At 37.5% G+C, this 18,337-nt stretch overlaps 1 protein-coding gene across 1 annotated transcript in view; it reads left to right on the top strand.

Annotated features, from left to right (window-relative positions):
- LOC132271376 (nuclear pore complex protein NUP214) overlaps positions 1 to 18,337 on the top strand; it is a 56,206-nt gene that overhangs the window by 4,417 nt on the left and 33,452 nt on the right. Inside the window, exons 3-7 of the mRNA XM_059772727.1 lie at positions 1,318 to 1,486; positions 10,942 to 11,088; positions 11,898 to 12,022; positions 16,781 to 16,893; positions 17,627 to 17,766. Coding sequence (XP_059628710.1) covers positions 1,318 to 1,486; positions 10,942 to 11,088; positions 11,898 to 12,022; positions 16,781 to 16,893; positions 17,627 to 17,766 — 694 coding nt within the window. The remainder of the gene's footprint in view (positions 1 to 1,317; positions 1,487 to 10,941; positions 11,089 to 11,897; positions 12,023 to 16,780; positions 16,894 to 17,626; positions 17,767 to 18,337) is intronic.

Raw genomic sequence — 18,337 nt, 5'->3', positions numbered from 1 at the left:
AGTTAAATTTCTTATTTTATTTATATATATGCATTTTATTATTAAAAAAAATAGTAATTGGACTCTTAGTGGGGTTGTTTCATGCATAGATAATATGATCTATTTATTAAACACATTACACTGGTTATGTAAATTACATACTTAATAAACGGGATAGTTGGGGTATGCTTCTGGGGTTGTTTGCGGTCCACTGGATTATGATTCGGTCCTCTAGAGGCATGATTGAGGCTTGGAGAGGTTCTACAGTGGGTTCTCAAGCCCGTGACTTTTGGAGGGTGTTGCCCTTGTGTATTTGGTGATGTTTGTGGAACGAACATAATAGGGGATCTTTTGAGGGTGAGGAGACTCCTATTGGAGTGCTGAAATTCTCTATAATTAGATCTCTCAATCTCTCTCTCTCTCTCTCTTTCTCTCTTTTTTAGTTGGTACTCACACACACATGCCTCCACCGAGGTTCGAACAATTAAAAAAAATAAAAATAAAAAAATAAATAAAGGGTAGTGTTCATGATTGGGATGGTGAATCCATCCCTTACTATTTTTTTGTAGATAGTTTGAATTTTGGTGGCTTGCTTGGTTATAGGTGGATGACCGTCCTATATATTTAGTTTGGATGCATTGCACCCACCTTGGCATCTTTCAAATGCATTTTACTTTTGTGAAAAAATTGTAGTTGTTACATTCTCTATTGGGTTACATGAATGTATTTAAGAGGAATCCAAGTCCAAATTTGTATGAACAAAATTTTCATTCATCAAGTTTTATTTTTTATTTTTTCGTATGATGGGTAGAGGTTGGTGTTATTACCAACATGCCTTACTAGCTATGTTTTTTTTTCCCCCTGGCAAATAACTCTCACGGTGCTCTTGAGGAGAGACTCAAACCCTATTGGAAGGGTGGTATGACATTGGTAGGTATTTAGCAAATTCTTTAGATGTTCTTGAAAAATAGCTAATAAACTTGACATCTTTGAAAGAAATTTGTTATAGTAACTTATGCAAACTTACATCTTGGTAAAGTTTTTCTATGTGAAATAAATGCACCACCTTTAAAAATTAATTAACTGCCATATGTGTGGAATAAAATATAGTGAGATTATATGTTCTTGGAACTTTTGTATACTTAGTCTGTGGTAAGGTCTTGCCTTTGCTTGGGGTGTTGGTAAAGGCTTGTAATTCGGAAATGGTTGTGCCCATAGCATAGTGTTAAAATTTATTTATTTTGGTTCTTCGATGAAATTATTTTACACTAGATTAGCTTGTTCATCAGTTTGCTCTAGGTGCCTTTCTAAGTATTCTCTTTCTCCAATATTATGCAGGAACATAAACCATCTTTCTCTTGTTCACTCAATGATTCAAGTTGCGTTAAGGACATGCGATGGACAACAAAATCACAAAATCACTATGCTGTTCTTTCAAGTCATGGGAAGCTATACTATGGATCTGGTGAAGGCCCTCTTAAAGATGTGATGGACGATGTTGATGCTAGTAAGTTTTATCCTTTCGAGCACATTCTTGTGTCATTATGACATTTGGATTTAGTTTATTTATGAATGATCAGCTTGTCTAGTTGATGGACTTTTATTGGCATATATTCCTGGCAAGTAGAATTTGAGTAGGATCTGTAGAATCGGAAGTAGGATCGTATAATCGCATAGGATTGCACGATCCTACCAAGTCTAGTAAAACGTATTCTTTTGTTCTTCTTCCGGATTTATTTGGGCCTACAATTAATTTTGGACTAATAAATTAAATCATTTTAAATATAAAGTCCAACTCTATAGCCTAATTACATAAAAAAAATTAAAAACTAAAAATTAAAAACAAAAACCAAAGAAAGAACGTCAAATGTAGAGACGACCAAACTCTGAATGTCAAAGGTATGGTTCAATAACTTAAAAAAATTCTTCTATTTTTTTTTTTTTTTTTTGTTCTTCTTAATTTCTTTTTTGTTCTTTCTTTTTGCAGTACAACAAACAGAAAAAATTCTATTTTTTCACATTTTCTTTGTCCATTGTGAAACAAAAACAAAGAGACTTCATTTTTTTTTGTTGTTCTTTCTATCTTTGTTTTGTTCCTTTTTTTAACCAAAAGTTAACTTTTCAACTAAATTGCTCAGACAATTAGGCAACTAACTGATCCCTTTTTCTATCTGTTTAGGATTTACTTTAATTTCTTCGTTGAGATATTGCTTGATTGTTATGCTGAATTTTTGTTGAAATTTAAGTCTTTGTCATGTATCTTAGTATCTTTTAATGTTAATTGATTTTACTAGAGTGTCTCATTTGGTTCTGTAGACTTGTTCTATACTTATGTCGGGAAATATTTGATTTAGAAAGTTAGTTTGAGTTACTTTTCTAATAGTTTTACGAATCTCGTTCCGATCCTATGGACCCCTCACCGATCCTACGTAGAATCCCGATCCTAACAACTTTGGTTTTGCTATATTTGGAAGATTTTTTTTTTTTTTTTGATAAGTAAATTGTATTAAAAGCGTTCAAAAGGGGAACGCGTCCCAAACTATACAAAGACAAAACGGAGCCTATGAACTCAAAGAGCTCATAAAATCAACAATATCCTCAAGAGAGGAGTAGTCTCTCCCTTGACCCCAACAAAACATATATTTGGAAGATTGTATATGGGCCATTGTTTTTGGTAAGATACGAAGACTATGGATTTATAATTTACCTATTTTTTTTTTGTATAGGCACACTTTTCTATTAATAATAGTGGTGAGATTTCCTTTTAAACTTGATGTAACTAAGATAATTCACTGCAAAAGGAGAACTACACTAGTAGCAATTATTAAATTTGGATGCGGAAATAAGAAATGCAAATAGGAAAAGGGAATTGAGAAATATGGAGAACACATGCATATACATGGTTCGGCACTAAGGCCTACATCCATGAACGAAGAGCCACTAAGGGCTACATTTCTATTATTCAGATTTGAATATTGCTTGAGTACAAGAGCCTATATAGGCATGGTAAAGTTAAGAATATATGGAAGGTATACAATAATCAAAGGAGGCACCATGATTGGTGGAGGATTTTGCTCCACCATTATATAGAAATATTTATAGTTAGAAGGAAATTGACCGGATCACCGTGATTGGTGGAGGATTTTGCTCCACAATTATATAGAAATATTTATATATTTCAACAACAATTGATGCAGATTGTTGCAATATACTAATCTTGTATTCTTGTTATTGCCATGGTGAAATGACTAACAATGATGTTTTTATTAGAATATATAACTTGTGCTTACGGGAAATGTTGAAATATCTTTAGTATTATTATTATTATTTTTATTAGCTATTTTTAGCCTTTTATTAGGTGTTTAATATAAGATCCAAATAATCGTGGGATCACGTAGATAAGATTCCTATAATCATTGGATCACGTAGATTTTTGGCATATTTCTTGTTTTTCTTTGATTTGGTTTTCTCTCTTTGTATCCTATTCTTGTATATAAATATAGTTCATGACTCTCAGTTTGAGGAAGCCAAAACCCAAAACTTCTTCTTTTTGGTATTAGAGCAAAAACAAAAAACCTTCGCCCCTCATCTTCCATCCCCAACACTGCCACCTTCTCCCTCCCTCTCTCCTCTTTCCTTCACCTCCGATGCACCTCCATCTCCTCCCAGCCCTTGCGCCGGACCCCTCTGTCTCTCTTTCTCTTGGTGCGGCAACCCTAACAGGGGCTTTCTCTGTTTTTGACTCCTTTTTAAGAGAATTCCCTTAGGTGGTTTATGACCTAAGGGTCATTCAGGTGTTTTTTTTTTTTTTTTTTCCTTTGTGGGCTGCCGGTGTTTGTTCGGCAGCATATTTGGAGGAAAGCGCCGACTTTTCCGGCCTTGTTTTTCTCTTTCCTCCCTCTTTGATGTGTGGGCCAACCTTATTTTGGTACTATGAGTGATTCTAGTACCAAAAGGACGCTTTATCTCTGGCATATCATACTCCGGCGCAACGGGTTACTAGTGTGCTCTTAAATGAGCGCAACTTCGTATCTTGGTCCCGTTCTCTTCAACTCTATATTGGAGGGAAAGGGAAAATTGGTTGGTTTTTGGGTTTAGTCAAGAATCGGAAAAGACGGATACTAAATATATTGCATGGGACATGGACAGATGCACCATTCTGGATTGGATCTTCAACTCAATGGAGAAGCGTATCTATAATATGTTCATGTTTCACGCTTTTGTTTTTCGTCTATGGCAAGCCCTTAACAAAATGTATGCCCACTCTTGTAATGACATTCATATCTTTGAACTTTATTAGGAGATTGCTCATACATCTCAGGAGACACTTAAGCTATCAGTATCAGAGTATTTTGGGTACCTCCAGTCTAGGTGGGAAGAGTTAGCACAGTATGAACCTCTCTCCGAATTCTCTGCTGTAACTCTTTTGGTCAAGAGACTGGACCACCAGCATACCTACCAATTTTTTATGGGTTTACGATCTGAGTATGATTCTCTTAGAACTCAGATCATAAACACCTCTCCTATGCCTGATTTATATGATGCTTTCGCTACTGTTGACCATGAGGAACATAGACGTCAATTCTCTCAGCCAGTGGCTTTACCAGAGACTCCAGTAAAGGAGATGTTCATATATCCCTGATATTATTTTGCCATCTGTTCTTCATGTTCCTAACTTTGCATTTAACCTTCTATCTGTTAGTAAACTTGCCAAATCACTAAATTGTGCAGTGATTTTCTTTCCTCATTATTGTGTTTTACAGAACCTGTGTTCGAAGAGGATTTTTGGCAGGGGATATGAGCACAATGGCCTCTACTACTTTAGGGATCCTCTACCGACACCTCCTTCACTTGTTCTTCCAGTTTCTAGGTCTTGTGATTTTTCTTTTCAGACTTTAAATTTATGGCATACTCGCCTTGGGCATGTAAACTTTTAGTATTTATGTTTGTTTTTCCCTTCATTAATAACAGCATGTAAGGATAATAAATAGGGGTGCACAAAAGAAGAACCGGAACCGGAACCGGAACTGAAATTCCGGTTCTCACGGTTCCGGTTCCTAAAATGAGGAACCGTTGAGTTTCTGTTCGGTTCCGGTTCCGGTCTCACGGTTTGGTTCTAGAACCGGAACCGGAACCGTAATATATATATATATATATATATATATATATATATATATATATATATTATATTTGATTATATTTTTTTAATTTTTAGGGCAAATCATTTCAGCCGTAGCCTCCCCCAATCGCCTCCATCTCTATTCTCTCGACTCTGAACTTGCCCTCTCTCTCAGATCTTTCACTTTCTCAGTCTTAGTCCTCGCCTCCTCTCAATCTCTAAGATTCTCTCTCTCTCTCTCCTTTGGCTCTTCACTTTGAAAGAGCAGACCCTAATCAAGCTATCTGAGCAAGCAAAAGGTAGAAGACGATGCTGAGAGTTGCGGGTAGGAGGTTAACCTCTCTCTCAGTCTCTCATGGAGGTCCACCTAGACATCATCGGCCTTCGTCAACAGAAATCCAATCAACGGCTCTAATTTGCCATCATCCGATTCCAGCTGGTCCACCTCCCAACTCCCCTACACATTTTCTGTCTCTTCCCAATTTCTGGATCAAATCAGAGGTCAGCCCTCTCACCTTTGTTGCTCTCTCTCTCGTCTTTCAGATCTAGGGCTCATATATTCTTGCCTACTATGCATCTGTTCATGGCTTTAGGTTTTCTTTTCTGATCCATTTGATTGTTAGCAAGATTTATAGGAACACGTATAAAAATTAGATTCCTTACTTGATGGTTTATTTTTTTTCATTGTATGGTGCCTGAAACCTTCATGATTGATACTACTATTTGGTTTTGTTGAGTTGAATTTCTCACTTTTTTGGATTTGAAAAAAAAAAAAAAAACTATACCAAGCCCGACTATCAAACAAGGAAAAAAACCAAACAAATGGTTCTCATGGAACCGAACCGGAACCGAACCGGTTCGGTTCCATACTATACGGTTCTGGTTTCGTTTTCAAGGAACCGTTGTGAACGGTTCTGGTTCCGATCGGAACCGTAAGGAACCGAACCGTGTGCACCCCTAATAATAAGTTTCAATGTGAGATTTATGAGTTTTTTAAACATACTAGAACCAATTATATTTCTCATATGCATTGTGCACCTAGTATGTTTGATCTCATACATTATGATGTGTGGGGTCCTTCTCCTATTACTGTTTTTTCGGTGCAACGTTATTATGTCACATTCATTTATGATTATTCCCGTTGCACATTGGTATATTTACTTAAAAAGAAATCTTAAGTTTTTCCCTTGTTCACTCAATTCCTCCAAATGATCAAAACTCAATGTAGAACTGTTGTTAGGAATATTAGGTCTGACAATGGTCGTGAATATGTTTCCAATAAGTTTCGGTCTTAACTTAACCAACAGGGTATTCTTCATTAGCTTACTTGTCCGTATAGCCTTGAATAGAATGGTGCGGCAGAGCGTAAAAACCGCCAACTAATGTCAGTTGTTCGATGTCTTTTAAGTGGTATGAATGTGCCAAAGTTATATTGGCATATGGCGGTTCTTACAACTACTTTTCTCATTAATCGTACCCCTAGTAGAATGGTAAGGCCCCTTACAAGTGCTTCAGCATTATATTACTCTTTTTTCCATCATGCCTTGGTTGTTTGGATGTACACGTTTTGTTCAGAATCGTCGCTCTTCTCGTACTAAACTTGATGACAAGGCCATTAAAAGTATCTTTTTAGGATACTCTTCTATGTTAAAAGGTTACCGGTGTTATGATCCTGTACACAAACAAATGTATCACTCTTTTGATGTCACATTTCATGAGTATACCCCTTTTTATGGTTCCAACCAGTGTTATTAAAGGCCTAAGGCGCTAGAGGTCCTTTGGAGCCTAGGCGTGAGGCGCGCGCCTGAGTGAAGTGAGGTGCACAATTAAAAATTTAAAATAAACATTCATATCTCGTAAGTCATATCAATATTCTAAAAATTAATATCAAATATAAAAATGTAAATACATCAACTAAACAATCATCCAACAACCATAAAACAGAGCATAAATTTGTTTTCTTGAAAGGCAAAGCATAATTTGTTTTTTTGAATGGCAAAATATAGCACAAAAAGAAATAAATTTGTTAAAAAAAAAACTGCTAACAAGAAAAGAAAAGAAAATATAGAGTAAAAAAAAAAGACACAGAGACAGAAGAAGTAGATGAAGAGAGATAAGTAGACGAGAAGAGAGAGAAAGTGTTAAAGAAAAAAAGGAGAAAAAACCGAGCCCCACTAAAAAAAAGACAGAGAAGAGAACTAGACGAAGATAGAGATGTAAACAAAGATAAGAAGAGAGGAGTAGAGGAGAAGAGAGGAGTAGAGGAGAAGAGAGAAGTAGAGGAGAAGAGAGATAAGAAGAAGGAAGAACTGACGTGGCTTCGTCATTCATCTCTGCAATTAGGGCTTCGTCGTTCGTCTCACGTTTCACTCTTTCTCTGTTTGGTTGACGCTTTGACTCTTGGGCTTTCTTATTTGTTTATTCTTTTGAATAAAAGTTTTTTCTCTTGAACGCTTAGGCTTGCTTATTTGTTTATTAAGTTGCCAAAAGTACCATTTTTGGCTAAGAAATAGAATAATCATAGTTTTTTATAAAAATCAGCGAGGCTCGCTTGACAAACGGGACGAGGCGCAGCCGAGGCACGCGCCTAGTAAACATAAGTGAGTCTGGGATGACAACAGGTGCTAGACCTGAGCCTCGAGCCCAGGCGCGCCTTTAAGAACACTGGTTCTAACACTATCTTGCAGGAAACTTCTACCTCCAATCAAGAGGCTTCTCCTCTTGCTCGTCCTCTTCATATTTTTCAAGAAGAGTCTTCTTTTGTGGTTTCCTCACCCCCTTTGCAGGTCTATTCTCGCCGCCCTCGTGCTCTACCTCCACTGCCTTCATCCTCTTCAGATACAGCTTGAGGTACATCTCCTCTCTCTCTTTTACATTTCCCTGACCCTGTTACTGAGTCACGGTATCCCACTCGGGACCGCAAACCCCCTGTGTGATTTGGATTCGCTTGTAGTACCGATCATCCTGTTTTGCATTATATCTCTTATGATTGTCTTTCAGGGTCTTATCGAGCATTTCTAGGTAAACTTGATTCCATTTCCATTCCTAGAAATGTGTCTGAGGCCGGAATCCTAATTTGAAGTCTGCTATGAAGGTAGAAATGGATGTTTTGCAACATAATGAAACATGGAAGCTTGTATGTTTCCCTTATGGTGAAAAGACTGTTGGTTTCAAATGGGTATTCAATGTTAAATATCTGGCTGATGATTCTATTAATCAGTATAAGGCCCGTTTGGTAGCCAATGGATTTACTCAGATTTCTGGTAAAGATTTTAATGATGCCTTCGTTTCGGTGGCTAAATTGACCTTAATTCGTTTGCGTGTCTCCCTGGTTGCCTCTCACAACTGGCCTCTTCATCAGCTTGATGTGAGGAATGCTTTCCTTAACGGTGATCTTCTTGAGACTATTTACATGGATCCTCCACCTTGTTTTCGGGCTGAGGGGGAGTATGTTAGAAAGGTTTGTCGATTACAGAAGTCTTTGTATGGGTTAAAACAATCTCCCAGAGCTTGGTTCAGCCGCTTCAGTGATGTAATTCTATCCATGGAGTTTGTTAGATGCCATTCTGGCCACATATGTTTTATCCACCATTCCTCCACCGGATGATGTATCATTCTTCTTGTCTATGTTGATGATATCATCATTACTGGCAATGACATCCTTGAGATTGCTCAAGTAAAGCTTCAATTGGCTAAAGCTTTTGATGTGAAAGACCTTGGGCAGCTCTGATATTTCTTGGGAATTGAGGTTGCTAAATCTAAGGAGGGTAACTCTTTATCGCAAAGGAAGAATGTCTTGGATCTTCTTCGAGGCACGGGTATGCTTGGGTGTAAACCTGCTTCCACTCCTATGGATCCTAATCTGAAGATCTCGGTTGAGTCTAGAGATCTCCTTTCTGATCCCTCGCAATATCAGTGCTTGGTAGGAAGATTGATTTATCTTACCAACACCCGTCTTGATTTGGCTTTTGCGGTTAGTGTTGTGAGCTAGTTTATGCATGCACCTCATACAACTCATATGGATGCGGTATATCATATTCTTCGATATCTTAAGTCCTGTCCTGGACTTGAATTATTCTATTCTTCTAGCAGGTAGGTTGGGTTATCATGTTTTAGTGATACGGACTATGCTGGGTCCAAGACTGACAGGCGTTCCACATCTGGCTTCTGTACTTTCTATGGAGACCATCTTATATCCTAGAAAAGTAAGAAGCAACCTGTAGTTTCGAGATCTTCAGCAAAGGTTGGGTCTCTTGCCATGGCTCAGGGTACTTGTGAGATTCTCTGGCTTCGATCTTTCTTGGAGGAGCTAGGGCAAAATGAAAAACAGTCCTCAGACTTGTTTTGTGATAATAAGTCAGCCATTATGCTTGCTTCAGATTCTGTTCTTCATGAGAGGACTAAACATATAAAGGTGGACATTCATTTTAGGTTCGTTCGGGAATTATAAAGCCATGCTTTGTTCGGTCCTCTAATCAGTCAGCCAATGCGTTCACCAAATTTGTTGGTCCATCTTTGCTTCATTCCTCGATTACCAAGATGGGCTTGATTGATATCTTCACTCCAGCTTGAGGGGGAGTGTTGAAATATCTTTATTATTATTATTATTTATTTTTATTTGCTATTTTTAGCTTTTTATTAGGTGTTTTATATAAGATTCCTATAATCACGGGACCACGTAGATAAGATCCCCGTAATCATGGGATCACGTAGATTTTGGCATATTTCTTGTTTTTCTTTGATTTGGTTTTCTTTCTTTGTACCCTATTCTTGTATATAAATATAGCTCTTGGCTCTCGGTTTGAGGAAGCCAAAACCTTAAACTTCTTCTTTTGGAAATGACATTTTTTTTTTGGGATTAATAGATGGAAAGTGACAATGGTACAATTACCAGTTGATTTCTTGGTTTATGATTCTTTGTTGATATATATATTTTTGGTTCTTAGAAATTTTATTTATACGTGATATCAAGGAGCAGTTTAGACCTAAAGGTCCTCAAGCAAGAATCCTTTAATGACGTAACACCCATTCTTTTATGACTTCTATGAAAACACATATAAATGAAACTCTCTTAAGCTTGGACGATATGGTACTTTTTCTAAAGTAAACTGGTTTTATTAAGAGTAACATATTTATGACCTTTGTACAATTTATTACACATGTACATGAATAAATTTGCCAAGGTGCGTAACATAATATTTCATGATTATAAATTATAAAAAGGGTATTATCAAATAACTATGATTTTTTAGATTTGGGGTTGATGATCTCTATAGCTTGCTCTTAGTTCCTATTCCTTCCTCTTAAATGTGCTGACAATGTATGTTGATAAAACCCTAATATTTTGTGAAGGCTACGTTTTTATACAAAAACCATATTCCATATGTTTGGCTACACTACAGGTATAATATATTGTTATTTTATATTCTTGTATAGGTCCCTATTCTATTCTTATTATTTTTTATTAAGGCCTTTTACAATTCTACCCTTTAATTTAAACATGGGTTACAATATTAAAAATTTGATCATTACAGGAACGACACCATTTTGGCATTTCTTAATGTGATTTTTCCTTGATATTTTTTCACCTTTTTCCAGTCAAGTATATGAATTGAGGAAGTTATTCCAGATATTTTGCTTGCATAGGCATTTTGAATTTGCTCCTATTATTGTTTGAAAGGCTTATTTTATATGGCTGATTGTCTTAGTTCTCATTATAACTTCTACTAGCTTTGTTTGAAATCTAGTCTGTATCAAATTGCTTTGTTGATGTCGTATGAATATAATTTTGATAGTAAAGTGGAATTACAGTGATTCTCTTTTATGTTGATTTGTTTGCACAGTTGATTGGAGTGTAAAAGGCAACTTTATTGCTGTGGCAAGAAAGAATATTCTTAGCATTCTGTCTTCAAAATTCAAGCAAAGGTTGAGCATGTCACTATCGTTCAAATCATGGATTGGTGACTCTGATTCGAACTGCATCATAAAAGGTATTTCACCTGTTATGTATTTTAATGCTTGCTTATCTAAGTACTATAGTATCCTTAGTCAGATCTACCTTGTTTTTGTTTTCTATCCTGGTTAGACAGTAGACACCAATGACTTGAGTTCTTAAAATAAAACGTCACTTCATTCTGTTTTTGAAATATGCACTTCCTTTAAGATCCATATTGAAAGTTCTGGTGTTGTGGTTGATTGGTCTTCTGATCCAACCCTTTATGCGATTTTGGTGGAAGGAGTCTATGCCCACACAAAGTATTTACATGTCTTCTAGTTGCATATACCTATGGTGTATTTGCAAATACCTATGATTTGTAGCGTTTTGCAGTAAGCACCCCTTTAAATATATATATATATTTTTTGCCTAAAAAACCCCTACCAAGTCGCGCCGGGGGGTGGGGGTGGTTATGTAATTCGCTCAATTATATATAAATATAATAGAAATACTATAATATATCTATATAATATAATGTGTAACCCCTCTCCCTTGTAATATAGTAATATTATATTATATTATATATTATTGGTCGAATTGCATAAAACCCCCCTTAACTTGGTGTGGGTAATTTTGTAAAAGTAACCCCCCTTGGTTAGTTGGAGGGGTATTTTTGCAAAAAAAAAATTTGGGGGGGGGGGGGGGGGGGGGGGGGTTTACAGCAAAACGCTACAAGTCAAGGTTTTTTTTTATTTTTTATTTTTTATGCAATTCACCCTTCTTTTATTGATTAAAGCTACTAATCTGTTCTGTCAAAATGTTCTGCATTTCTATCTCCTTAAGCTAAATTGTTTGTTGTGTCAGTGGATTCTATCAGGTGGATTCGTTCAGATTGTGTCATTCTAGGATGCTTTCAACTTACAAGTGATGGCGAGGAGGAAAATTACCTGGTCCAAGTCATCACATGCAAAGATGGCAAACTTACTGATGTCAGTACATATCCCTGCATGCAAACATATTTACCTTGACGAGGATTTAGTTTGAAATCTGCTATTCTGTTGGTGCCTTTTTGATTCACAAAATTCTTGCTATCTCTGCATACGAACGTTTTTTTATTTTTTATATTTTTTTAATGCTAATGTTATAGTTGTATAGCAAGAAATCTTGTCAATTCATTTGTTGGAGTGGTGTTGTGCTTTTAATAACAACCTGCAGAGTTACACTTCAATGAAACTATTATCTAAAATGAAGGCTTTTAAGAAAAGAAAAAGAAAAAGAACACGTGCATTAAATCAGAAACTGAGTGTCATTATGGTGAAGGTTCTGAAGTCTAGTTTTTGGTGTGGTAACAAAAAAGAACGAATTAAAAGACTTAGGGCTCGTTTGGCAATGGCATATATATATATATTTTTTGCTTTTCTGTTTCCATCTGAAACAGAAACAACACTTTTGTTGTGGAGTGTGTTCATTTGTTACTAGTGTTAGGGGATGTCCACACATATAAATCTCAATTTCTTCCACACACACACACTGGGGGGGTGATGTGGGACGTCAGAATCACCGCCTCTTGGGACCCAGCATCCTCGCTGGCCTGACCCTCATGGACTTGCGCACACTCCTCCCATTTTCTGATGGAGATCGACTTTGATACCATCTATCAGAACCCACCTCACACCGTGCAGATACAGTCTCTTTTGCACCCTTTTGGCGCTCACGGTTTTTCAGAATGTGTCCTCACAGGTAGGAGGCATCCTCCCTTATAAGTGTTAGCAATGTCTCCTCCTAGGCGATGTCGGACATCACAAATAATTTCTTAAATATTCCTTGAGAAAAGTAGCTTTTCCAAAAAACTTAGGACTTAGTCTGACTAGTAGCATTGAAACCACTTTATTGTATTTAGAAAACCTAGTAAGGTAACTTCAATATATTTCCAATAAAAAGGATGAAATGTGTCATATTAGAAGATATCCTCTTAGTCTGTCTTACTTTCAACCTCTCAGCCCATCTTTCCCATTTATAGGGATTGGTTTTGGAAGCAGAATTTTGTAATAGGCTTGTTTATAGACTTGAGCAACTTAACTGACTCAACAAAACTGTCTTTCTTATTTATAGGAATTGGTCTTGGAAGTATAATTTTTTAGTAGGTTGTTTATAGACTTAAAAACTTTGATGTTGTGGCTCAAATTATTTTTTTTTGATAAATAAGATTTTTTATAAAAAGCGCTCAAAAGGGGAGCGAATCCCAAAGAAACGAAAGGCCACAAACGCCTCAAGCCTTCAAAGAGGCCAAAAAAATAAAAAAAACAATCTCCTCAACAGATCGATAGTCCCTCCCTGAGACCCAACAAAAAAGAGTGAAAATAATGGAGAACTTAAGCACAGAAGTCAGCTTCTCCTTTCCATCAAAATATCTCCGATTCCTTTTGAGCCAATTGCACCACCAAATACAGGGAGGCATAGCCCTCCAAGCATTCTGAATGAGAGCTCCAATTGAGAAACCTCTCCAAACCTCAATCAACCCTCTAGAGGAACAGGGCATAACCCAAGGGACCCAAATATCCCAATCATCAAATCCCAACAGTCTCTAGCCATGCTACAATGCAACAGAAGTTGATCAACTGTCTCCTCATCGCGCAGGCACAAGTAATAGCGATTGACAACCACCTAATTCCTCTTCCTCAAATTATCCTGGGTTAAAATCCTACCCAAGACAGAAGTCCAAGCAAAGAAGGCCACCTTAAGGGGAGCCTTGGAGCGCCAAATAGCCTTCTAAGGGAAAGGACCTCCATCACCAATGGTAAGACACCTAAAAAAGGACCTCACCTCGAACTAACCCTGAGAGTGAGGACTCCAAAGCCAACAAACAGACTCCCCATGAGAAATCACCTGGCGATAAAGTAACTCCAAAAAACAAGTGACCTCCTCAATCTCCCCAATCCTGAAAATGCCTCATAAACTGAACATCCCAAGTTAGTCTTCCGTTATCAAGATGATAATAGTAAACCACCAAGGCTTGCCTATCAGAAGCAATCCTGTAAAGGCATGGGAATGAAAGAGCAAGGGGAAGCTCCCTACACCAAAAGTCCTCCCAAAATCTGATCTTCGTACCATCCCTGATCCGAAAATGAACATGTTTGCAAAAAGCGTCCCACCCCTTTCGAATGCAAGTCCAAACCCCCACCCCCCTAGGACCACGCACCTCAAGAGAACTCCATCCTCCACTGCTCTCCCCAAATTTGCTAGCAATAACTCTCCTCCAAAGACAATGCCTCTCAACCCCAAATCTCCAAAGCCATTTCCCAAGAAGAGCCCCATTGAAAGGCAACAACTTTCTAATCCCTAAACCTCCACTCTGAAAAGGACAGCACACTTGCTCTCAACGAACCAGATGATACTTGCCCCCCCCTTCCCCCCCAAAAAAAAAGAAAAGAAAATTACACTGCAATCTTTCAATTCTTTCAGCCACAGAAGAAGGAATTTGAAAAAGGGAGATGAAATATGTGGGTAGGCAAGAAAGGGTGCTCTTAATCAGAGTGATCCGCCCCCCCTTGGAGAGATACTGCTTCTTCCAATCCGCCAGCCTCTTCTCAAATCTATCCACCTTTGGATCCCAACTCCTACACATCTCGAAGGGGCTCACAGAGGTAAGCCTAAGTAAGAAATGGGAAAAGAGCCAGTGCGACATCCAAGGATTTGAGCAAACATCTCGATTTCAGGAACATCCCCAACCGGCACTAAAACACTCTTTCTGACATTCACCTTAAGCCCAGAGACAACTTGGAACCAAACCAAAACGCATCTCAAATGTCTTAGCTGGGACGTATCAGCATCACAAAGAACTAAAGTATCATCCGCAAACATCAAGTGAGAAATTTCCAACTGACTTGCAACATCCCTGCCCACCCAAAAGCCTCTAAAAAAACCCAGCTCAATAGCCCTTTGCAACAATCTGCTAAGCGCCTCCATCATAAAAAGAAAAAGGAAAGTAGAAAGCAGATCCCCCTATCTCAAGCCCCTCGAACTAGAGAAAAACCCCGTCAGAGCTCTATTCACAAGGACAGAGAAACGAACACTAGAGATACAAAAAAGAATCTGTCTCCTCCATCGCCCCCCGAACCCCATCCTCTCCATCAAGTAGAGGAGGAAACTCTTAACTCCCATGGTCGTAAGCCTTCTTAATGTCCAGCTCGCACAAAACACCCGGAACCCCACTGCTCAACCTAGAGTCCAAACATTCACTTGCAATAAGAACAGAATCCAAAATCTGATGAACTCCCACAAATGCATTTTGAGAGTCAGAGATGACGCCATCCAGAACCTTCCTCAACCTAGAGGCCATGACTTTAGCAATCAACTTGTAAAGACATCCCACCAAGCTAATAGGACAAAAATCCCTAACATCTATTGCCCCTCCCTTTTTCGGAATGAGGGCAATGAAAGTGGCATTCAAACTCTTCTCAAAAGAGCCATGAGCATGGAAAGCGTGAAAAGAGCCCATCACTTCCTCTCGGACCACCTCCTAGCACTCCAAAAGGAATCTCTTGGAAAAACCATCAGGACCTGGGGCTTTATCCCTGTTACAACTCTTCAAAGCAGACAAAACTTCCTCTTCAGAGAAAGGCTCCTCCAGTAAAGAACACTCCTCACTCGAAATAGAGTCAAAATGAAGCCCTGCTAGCAAGGATCTCCAACCAACTGGTTCAGTGAACAACAATGAAAAGAGAGAACAATGAAAATTGTGGGAATGAGAGTGAGAAAGAGAGATAGTATTTGGGGGCGGAAACTTGTAATCTCCTTATTTTGAATGAATTATTTCGCCGGATCTTCACCATGGACGTAGGCTTACGCCAAACCACGTAAATCTTTGTGTTCTTTGTGTGTGGCATGTTTCCTTTTCTGCTCGATTCTTGATTTGTTCCTGGTTCGCGGCGTTTGTCGTAACACAAACCTTGTTTCATTTTTCTGAAAATTGGTTATGTGAATCTTCTTTCATTTTGCTACTTACCTGACTAGAGTTAAACCACACGTTTTGATATATTTCTTCTCTTTATATTGAAAATCTGGGCATGAGAACTCCTTTGCTTTGAATATTCTCACCACAGAACTCAGAATTTAATTTCATGACCCTTAAGTACCATATATACAAACGTGTCACTATTAACATTTTTACCCTTTCAAAGTTTTGGTCTTTACGACAAAACTTCCACTATTCCCTTCATCCTGCTACTTGTCTTAGTTCCGTTCTATCTCCCTTTTGCTTGCTTGTTTTTGTACTCCTCTGGTCCTTTCACAATGTTTGGGTGAGGGCCTTTATGGTTGGTCAGATTGGATTTTCCAAAAGAATTGCTAGCAAGCAGTAAGGAGGCTAATGAGGATTTTGGTGGTTGAAATTTCTTCACTGGATGCCCCCTCCTCTGCAAACTCTTTTTTTTTTTTTTTCAATATATTTGCAATCCTAGAGATGTTTTTACATTGCCTTTCTAGTGATATCGTTGTTATTGCAATGCCTTGGGAAGGGCCTTATACCAAGATAGATGGATGTACTCTTCGGCAAATACTTTGTAGCTGTAAATGGTAATAATATAGTCTATCTAAATTCTAAAATGAAGTAGCTGCAAAAGCAAGAACAACGACAGCAACAAAAAAAAATAACAAAACCACCACCAACATCATAATATTAATGATTTCTATGATTTTTAATTATTTAATAGATTTTTGGTATTGATTTTGTGAATTCCATTTTGCAGGCATCTTCCAGGCCAGTCGTGCTATACTTTGATGATGTCTTTGAAGGTTTAATTGATGATATTGTGCCCTTCAGAAGTGGACCGTACATGTTCTTGAGCTATTTAAATCAATGGTAAGCACGCTATTAATTTCATAATTCAAGTTTGTGTACTTATAATACTTAATTCCATGATTGACAAGTTATTGTACTTTTAACGCTTAATTCCATTTTTAACAAATATATTTGAGGGTTTTTCCTCCTTTACGTGGGTGTATCTTATTTCTATTAAATAGATTGAGTTACATGCCAAAGAATAAAAGAGAGCATATCCTCTTTAGGTTACGATATAGGTTATAAACCCACTTCGAATTAGATAAAAAAAATTGAAGCACCCGAAATAAAACAGAGGTAAGATGAATAGCTCAATTCGGTATTCAGTTTACAAGGCAATACACTTCAATCGTCTTGTATATTCCGCTGGCATTCTTCATATTGCTGGCACAAGAATGTCTTCATTAGTAAGAACAATAATATCAAGAATCTCTCAAACGATAGTGTGTGCAACCACCTTTGGATCTCCATGCAAGTCATTACAATGTATACCATTTTGCTTATTCCATATTTGTCACAACCCGCCCACACCATGTAGATATATATATATTTTTTTGTTTGATAAGTATGTAGATATTGTCTGCTTTGCACTCCTCTTAGTGCTTACGATTTTTCTCAAAACGCGTTACACAGTTTGGGGATGTTCACACATATATGATTTCTACCGACGAGTGTTCTATATAATTATGTACTTCATCCAATCTTGCACAGATTGTTGAGAGCTAGCTGATTTTTTTTGGTTATTTCATTACAGTGAGCTTGCAGTTGCTGCCAACAGGAAGAATACTGGTCAGCAACTTTCATTATTTGGTTGGTCAACTGATGACAAGAAGAATGAAGCTGTAGCTATTGATCTTACAAGGGATTCCTGGCTTCCAAGGATTGAACTTCAAGGTGCTTTAGTTTGTATCTTGACTAAATTTTAATGCATTATTGTTTTGCTTTACTTTTTTTTTTGGTTAGTTTTTATTCTGTATTTTATGCTTAAGTCATATGGTGCATTTATACATTTATTGCTGTGTTGAAATTACAATTGAGATTGCTGATAGTTTCTGCATTGTTAGGAGCAACCGAAGTCAAAAATATTTCTCCAAATATCTTGATGACCTTTAGATTTTTTTTCCCCCTAGTTGATACCCCCTCTCCTCCTCTCTCAAGGAATTGTTTGCATCCTAGAGGATTCAAACCTTAGACCTGATGCTTCCTGTGGCAATTTACATTGTTTTGGGGCTTGGTGAATCAGAATAAAAATATCATCTTTGTAGTCCCATTTTTAATAATGAAGAGGTGTCTAGTGTGGATCAAACATGAACGGTAGTATACTCTTCTAGAGTTTTTATGTGGAGCTATGTCAAGAAAGACATTTTGTATTATTTAAGGCAGATTTTTATGTGAAGCTGTATTAGATTCAAAGTTCGTAATGGCAGGCATGTTCGTTTTTGGGAGGATCTTTGGTGTGGCGACC

Source organism: Cornus florida, unplaced genomic scaffold, assembly GCF_030987335.1.
Source record: "Cornus florida cultivar Cherokee Brave unplaced genomic scaffold, ASM3098733v1 CherokeeBrave_3.0.0_Hap2_Chr08, whole genome shotgun sequence".
Lineage (NCBI taxonomy): Eukaryota > Viridiplantae > Streptophyta > Magnoliopsida > Cornales > Cornaceae > Cornus > Cornus florida.
This window is presented reverse-complemented; position numbering and strand designations above follow the sequence as displayed.